This window comes from Myotis davidii, unplaced genomic scaffold (genome assembly GCF_000327345.1).
Source record: "Myotis davidii unplaced genomic scaffold, ASM32734v1 scaffold143, whole genome shotgun sequence".
Lineage (NCBI taxonomy): Eukaryota > Metazoa > Chordata > Mammalia > Chiroptera > Vespertilionidae > Myotis > Myotis davidii.
This window is the reverse complement of record NW_006294876.1, coordinates 1,782,489-1,790,190: the sequence shown is the minus strand read 5'-3', so window position 1 is coordinate 1,790,190 and position 7,702 is coordinate 1,782,489. Positions and strand designations below refer to the sequence as shown.

Here is a 7,702-nt window from a genome sequence, read left to right as displayed (position 1 = left end):
TTCTATTAAAGGATAATCACTTTAAAAAATATATAGATAGATAACCATGTCCATAGAATCCTAAAAAGATTTACCATGAATTCCTTAATGTTAACATTAAAAAGTGCAATTGTCTCATTTCATGTTAAAATAGTCAACTGTCGCAAATTTCATTTTTAAATTCATGTATTGTAGTCGGTTGATATATCTCTTAAGTCTCTTTTAATCCATTGATTACCCCCCCCATCTCTCTTTTTTCTTACAATCTTACGAGGAAACTGGGCTGTCTGTAACACTATATTGATTAGTTACTTCTCTACTTAAAATCTTTAAGTTTTGCACAGATGCCAAAATGTCCTGGCATCCATAGCCCTTCATATCCTGGTACCAACATAAGTTTGTACAAGGTGTCTGACCGGCTGGCCTGTACCTATTCACAATCCTCCGGGACAGGACTCATCGCATTCCTGTCTCAGGAGTCCTTCTCCTGCCCTTGTCTCTACCTGAAGGTCCACCCACTCTTTTCCAATTCCATGATTTCTTGTCCAATTTAATTCCCAAATAGCCACAAAGCCTTGCAAGACCACACCGGGACCTAGAAAAAGAAAGCCCCACCAGGAGACTGAAAGCTAGGTTTTAGAGTCAGACAGACTTCCGCTTAATTCAAATCCTGCTCAGTCCCCAGAGGGACTGAATGGGTCTCCATTTCCCTAAACCTGAGTTTTCTCATCCATAAAATGGGGACAATTATGTATACTTATACAATTATGGGAGAAGTGAACAAGATAATGTTCATAAAGTGATTAGCCCAATGTCTTGCACATGAGTGTATATAATAAATGGCAGCTATTATGATTACATCCTATCTGCCCCTCATGTGATCATGTTACCCAGCACTGCCAGCCATGTTGGGTGTATCTGGCTTATCGCCAACCACATTGCACAACAGACCACACACAGATTCCCACTCATGCATCCAACTGTGAGTAAATAAAAGCCCCATAAAGGGCAGAGTTCTAAATGTCTGTTGACTGCCCAGCTGGTATGGCTCAGTGGTTACATGTTGACCTATGAACCATGAGGTCACAGTTCTGTTCCTGGCCAGGGGTACATGCCCAGGTTTCGGCTTGATCCCCAGTAGGGGGCATGCAGGAAGCGGCCAATCAATGATGATCTCTCATCATTGGTCTTTCTCTTTCTCTTTCTCTCTCTCCTCTCTCTCTCACTCTCTCCCCCTCCCTCCCTCTCTGAAATCAATAAAAAATATATTTTAAATGTCTGTTGACTGATGTGTTTCCGTATATCTTCATATTAGGATTAAGTTACAAAAATGGTCATCATATACTCTACCTCTCTCTCCCCCTCCCTCCCTAAAATGAAAATAAAATGCTTAAAATGAAAATAAACATGTTCCTTGTTTTCCTGCATTCTGAACTATCTGACGAGGTAACTGACATTGATCTTATTTAAATATGCACTTGGCACTTGGTTATTATTCCTAGTTATGATATTATAAATAGACCTGAGAAAAATACAAATATTCAGACATGGGAAGAAATAGACACAATTTTCACATCATCATCTGGATACAAATCAGAGTGATCCCACCTGGCCAAACACAATCCCACATGGCAGTTCTTAAGAATTGCTATTTCATAATCTAAAAATAAGCAGCTACTTATTTTTTAACAACAACGAAAAAACGATATACTATTTCTGGTTCAAAGGATGATATAAAAGAAAGACACTGGCTTATGGAGCTCTTGTTTCTAATTCCTACTTGCAGTTCTTAGTCCACCCACTTAGATCCCAATAACAATGAACTCATCAAAGCCAGCGGAGGAGACTAACCTTGAACTGCGAGCTGACCGTGGGCCGCCGGTGCTTGCTTCCACATTTCAAGGTATCCTGGCTATTGCGGCTTGAAACGTGTTCAAATAGGTCATAGATGAAGTCGAATCTGTGAGAGCAAAGAGCAGGGACCATGAGGGGCACACACCCAATTATTAGGTGCTAGATTACTGTAATTACAATGCATTTTCCCACTGACAGTAACACACTGAGGCCTGGAAGACCTAAAACAGCTCCAAAGATTTCAAACCAACCACTGCGTCAGGCATTGAAAAAAAATTTGGTCGCCTCCAGGGCTTCTAGAGCAGGGGTCCTCAAACTACGGTCCGCGGGCCACATGCAAATACAAATATTGTACTTGTTCCCGTTTTGTTTTTTTACTTCAAAATAAGACATGTGCAGTGTGCATAGGAATTTGTTCATAGGTTTTTTTTAAACTATAGTCCGGCCCTCCAACGGTCTGAGGGACAGTGAACTGGCCCCCTGTTTAAAAAGTTTGAGGACCCCTGTTCTAAAGTCCGGCAAAACAATGGATTGTGATGCAAGTGACGTGCAGCCCAGGGTCCAGTTAGGAGAGAACCACCTCAGCTTCTGCCACCTTGACTCCCTCCACTTGGAGGGACATAATGTTTTGCTCATGTCACAGTGTTGCAACATCCATTCATTTAACAGGTAGAAAGGTGCTCACTCTACAGTGAGGCAGATTGGGGTTCAAATCCTGACTCCGCTATTTCCAGGCCAGATGACTTGGGCAGGATGGTTGTCTCTCCAGGCCTCAGTATTTCCATCTGGAAAATGGGGGTAATTTTAAAATTTATCCCATCACTCTGGGGTGAGAATGATATGAGAAAATGTACAAAAGGCTGAGCAGGGTGCCTGGCACATGGTAAGTGCTAAAGTTGGTAGCTAGTACTATTACTAAAAAGTTGTGTAGAATTCCGTTGCCCCTACTAATAAAGTAGAAGGCTTTTCAGTAACTTCTTTTTATCTTCCTTGCATGGAAGACATTTTGGGCTGTAAAGTAGAGGGCGTGGGGGCGGGGGGGTGAGAATATGTGGTTTGGTGGCTTCATTGAGACCAGGAAAGGTGGGGACAATGTCTGGGCATCCACAACTCCCAAGGTGGCAACGCCAGTGCTTCCTCCGTCACATCTCCCTTTGCCCCAACCCTTCCTCACTTTTGTCCCCGGGGCTACTTCACACTTGCTCCAACAATGCTTTGGCTCTGAAGAAAAGCTCTGGTCCCATGACCCGGTCACAGATGTCAGGGGTGAAAGGGCAGAATGAGCAAACAGCCCACGCCTCTCAGTTTGCAGAGAGAAGCCTGGGGCTGAAACAGAGAGTTCTTCAGTCCCATCACAAAACCACTTTATGGGTGAGAGCGAAATGCCAGCTTGCAGATCTCCACGCCTGGGAGCTTCTCAGTACATCGGGATGCTTCTGTTTAACACCAAGACACTGCTTTTCTTTAAGTGCATCACAATAACTCAGAAACTTCTCTGGTAGATAACATGCCATGGTATTTTTAAAACATCGCCATTTTTACAGGTCTAAAAACTCATCTAAGAGTAAAAATGGCGACAATTTGCCGGAGCCGGTTTGGCTCAGTGGATGGAGCGTCGGCCTGTGGACTGAAGGGTCCCAGGTTCGATTCCGGTCAAGGGCATGTACCTGGGTTGCGGGCACATCCCCACTGGGAGATGTGCAGGGGGCGGCTGATCGATGTTTCTCTCTCATTGATGTTTCTGACTCTCTGTCTCTCTCCCTTCCTCTCTGTGAAAAATTAGTAGAAAATATATTAAAAAAAAAAAAAAAGATGTGCAAAGACATTCACTCCTGTAAAACACATCTGAAGATGGAATACTTCCAATTCTGAGCTTCTAAGCTGACACTTGAGATGGCTCCCTTCCCCTCAGTACACAGCTATTTAGGTGATAGGGAGGCCACCTGGCCTTGGCATTCCTAAAAGTATTACACCTTTAAAATAACTGGCTACTTTCTTTCCTTAGGTATTAACATTTATTTCTGTTATATTCACTCGGGATCTGACACAGGTATTGAAAGCTTTACCGTAGGCTTATCTTCCTCCCTTTTCCTCTCACAAAGCCTCCTAGTTTAATATATACACATAGCTACGCTAATCAACTATTGATTTAGTGGTGTGAATTTACAATTCATGAGTGAATAACTGGATGTGTAATAAATTTACAATGTTAGCTGAATTGATGCTGGTTTATTTTTCCTGACAGACTTTGCACTAACTAAAGACATAGCGATCCTACAAACCCAAGGCTGAAATCGATTTAACCGCAGCTCTAAGCTTGTCATGAAGAACGTCGGTCATACTGGTTATGGTTTGGGTTCTTAAGCCAAGCAGACCAATCAAAATTAGAGGGATCTTGGGCGAGTCACCTAACTGCTCCAAGTCTGTTTCCTCATCTGCACAACAGGAGTCAAAATAGTATCTAAGTCACGGGTCTGCTGTGCTTACAGCACCTGATTAAACGGTAGTCACTGCCATTCGTATATCTGTTGGTCATTTTATTGGTGAACTATTGCCCGGGGAAGGAGAGAAGAGATTAAGTTGCTTCCATATTCATTGTTTCGATATTTGTGAATTAAAAGCATTTGCATAAATATTACTTTGCTCGCTAATGATGTCTTAGGGAAGAGGCTGACATACCGGCTTTCCCTTAGCAAGTTGAGAAGGTCATCTCTAAAGGTATCTCTGTTCTTCTCCAAGATGCCCCGGACATCATACTGCACCTGATTTTAAAAAAATAAACGCAAGAAGGTAGAATTGATCAAAAGAGTAACCTCAGGTGATAAGCACGAGACTCCCTTTAAAGATAGGCCCATGAGAAAAAGTCATATGACTATATTTATGATTGGCTTCTGAAAGTATTATTTCTCTAAAATACCAACTGGGCAAATGTCAATAAGGATCTTAATGAAGAAGTTACCTCTCCAGCGTAGTGTTTCACTCCAAAATTGTTGACTGCGACTCTGGGCTTCACATAAAAGTGGTTATTCTAAAAAAATAAAAATAAAAAAATACAAATGCCTACTTTTACTTACTGGTTTCCACTGAGTTCCAGAGGAAACTAACTACTACAGTAAAAGCAATTTCAAAACCAGTCATATAGCCACACGGCCAGTGATACACTTAATGAAAACCATGTCCCTCTTGTCTGTGTCATTACAACAGGTTAAAAATACAAAATCTATACTCATATACATGGGCATAATCTGACAAACAGCCCCAAATCTACCCCCTTGGCTGATTTTGATTTAGTTCTAACAATCGAAGAGGACCGCCATTGGTTTAAGAGGCAAAAACAAATTAAATGTGGAGGCACAGGGGGGCCAAATCTACCCCTTTGGCTTATTTTTACTTAGTTCTAGAAATCGAAGAAGCGCTTCATTGGTTATGTGAAAAAACAAAATTAAATGTGGAGGCCCAGGGGGGCCAACAGCACTGAAATATCTCGAATGTCATTTTAATCCACAGATCTGCTACCCAGACATAACTAAAAATTGGCAGGTCTTGACATACCGCATGTTGATTGTGTAATTTCTCCAATAAGGTGCTGTCCGTGGCTTGAGGAAAATGGCTTTCTTCATTGATAAGGGCCAGGAGACCTAGTTTCTAGAAGAGGGAAAGAAGGTTAAATGAATTAAAAGTGAACATAACATGCTTCAAAATATTTCAGAGCTCCTTTCCTCTCTGCTCTCTATCAAATAAGTGGTTAGAAGAAAAGACACAGCCCGGAGGTGTGGCTCAGGGGTTGAATGCTGCCCTATGAACCAGGAGGTCACAATTCCATTTCTGGTCAGGGCACATGCCTGGGTAGTGGGCTTGATTCCTCACGGGGGCATGCTGGAGACAGCTGATCAGTGATTCTCACTCATCACTGATGTTTCTAACTCTCCCTCCCTCTCCCTTCCTCTTTGCAATCAATAAAAATATATTTAAAAAAAGAAAGTAAAAGGTACAGTAACTCCTTAATTGAAAAAATTCAAAATAGTACTTTAAAGAAATCTAATAAATTTAAATTCCACATAAACATTAAAAATAAAATTGAACCCACCACCATTTTGTGGACAAAACTTTTACAACTGGCTGGTGTCTTACTGGTACCGGCAAGGCCTTGATGCTGACTTAAAATCTACGTGAGTGAAGCGGCTCTGCCCGCTGCTGATCCTAAAAATACTGAGTCAAGGAGACAATAGCCTTGAAGCAGCCAAGTGTTTAAATTCAACCCTGCACATTTACATTTACATTTCCAAACGGCCCATTGTGTTCTAAACATTCACATCTTTGATGTGCGTGTTCACACAAGCCATTGCGTTCCCATAAAGATGAATCAGCCAGCTGGACACCCTTGGGACTGAAACGGCTCTTCAACAATACATTACCTTCTCGATCAAGTCCAGGCATTCGCCATTGTCTATCCAGTCAATATCTTCCCACACTAATCCTTCTCTGTAGAAAGATTAAAAAACGCTGAGTTATAGCAACCTGTACCTTTCTAATTTAGTGGTTAATAAAAAAAATTGAAATAGGATTCCATGAGTGCTTACCTGCTATATTCTAGTTGTTCTAAAGAAAAAATGTGCTTGTTGAAATATTCCTGAAGTTTCTCATTTGCATAGTTTATATTGAACTGTTCGAAGTGATTAACCTAAGGGAAGAAACCATTCAAAAGGTATCTTTAATGCTCTCACTATTCTATATAAAGATGGAAAAAAAATCTCCAGAAAAGAAATCAGTGTTTGTTACGAAAGTTTTGAAGATCAGCCAATAAGTGGATAGAAAAGAAGGCACGTGCCCACCGGTGGAAGCATACCTCGAAGTTTTCAAATCCGAAGATGTCAAGAATGCCAATGGACTTAAAGTCGTCTTTGCCTTTGATCCTGCTGTTGATCTTCTTGATCACCCACTCAAAGCAGCGCGCGTAAAGTGCCATGGCCAGGGAGTCTCTGCTGTCCACTGCCTGAGGGGAGGAGACGTGGTCACCGTGTCCCCGACCAGGGACAGCCAGCCAGGCAGGTCCGCCCCACCCACGCGGGAGCTCTTGGGAGACCCATGTGGCAGGGGTGGCACCAGGGACTCAATGGCAAGGAAATCAATGCCACCTCGGAAAACACAGACTTGAAGAAAGGATAAACTGGAACTGCTTGTCCCTTTACAGTAGGACTCACCAAGGATGCCTTTAATACCAGGCTCCAACGACAGCTCTGTGTGCTGAGTTTAGGTAAGAACCTGAGCTGATATATACAGCTACAAATTTTATCGGGTTGAAAACAATAGTGAAGACAGTGTTTTCATTTTTATCTTCTTCTCCTATTGTACTTTGTACACGTAAAAGTTTCCTTTATGGGATATGGTTAGTATTTTTGACTTATCTAATCAAGACACAGGTATTACACAGACTAGAGCATATAACTGGCTCCAGGCTGTTACAGAGGCAAAAATAAGTAATACAACATACTATTGCACTGTTTTCATGTATAATAATGTATTATAGTTCACGTTTAGTTCTTATTCTATGCCAATCAATAAGTACTTAGAATATATATTTTCTTATTACCCTTACAAGAATCCTCTGAACTAGGTCTTATAGAGGAAGCTGAGGCACAGTGAACAAATTCCCTAAGAGCAGACAATAAAAGGTGAGAGAGTTAGGACTCACACGGAGGCCATCTGCACCAGACCCAACCCTCTTAAAGAGGCAGCTACACTGTCTCTTAGAAACAATTCAGTAACTTTATCTACTCCCCTCCAGGTGGATATCTTTATTTTGACCGTGAACCACAGTTACTTATTTGAATCGAAGCCATGGCTCTGAAACCCCAGGAGTGTCCTTCAA

General features: G+C 41.7%; 1 protein-coding gene across 1 annotated transcript in view; it reads right to left on the bottom strand.

Annotated features, from left to right (window-relative positions):
- MYO10 (myosin X) overlaps positions 1-7,702 on the bottom strand; it is a 210,158-nt gene that overhangs the window by 75,267 nt on the left and 127,189 nt on the right. The window contains 7 exon segments of the mRNA XM_006769445.2: positions 1,831-1,939; positions 4,513-4,595; positions 4,793-4,861; positions 5,386-5,478; positions 6,249-6,315; positions 6,414-6,514; positions 6,680-6,843. Of these exon segments, the coding sequence (XP_006769508.1) occupies positions 1,831-1,939; positions 4,513-4,595; positions 4,793-4,861; positions 5,386-5,478; positions 6,249-6,315; positions 6,414-6,514; positions 6,680-6,843 (686 nt within the window).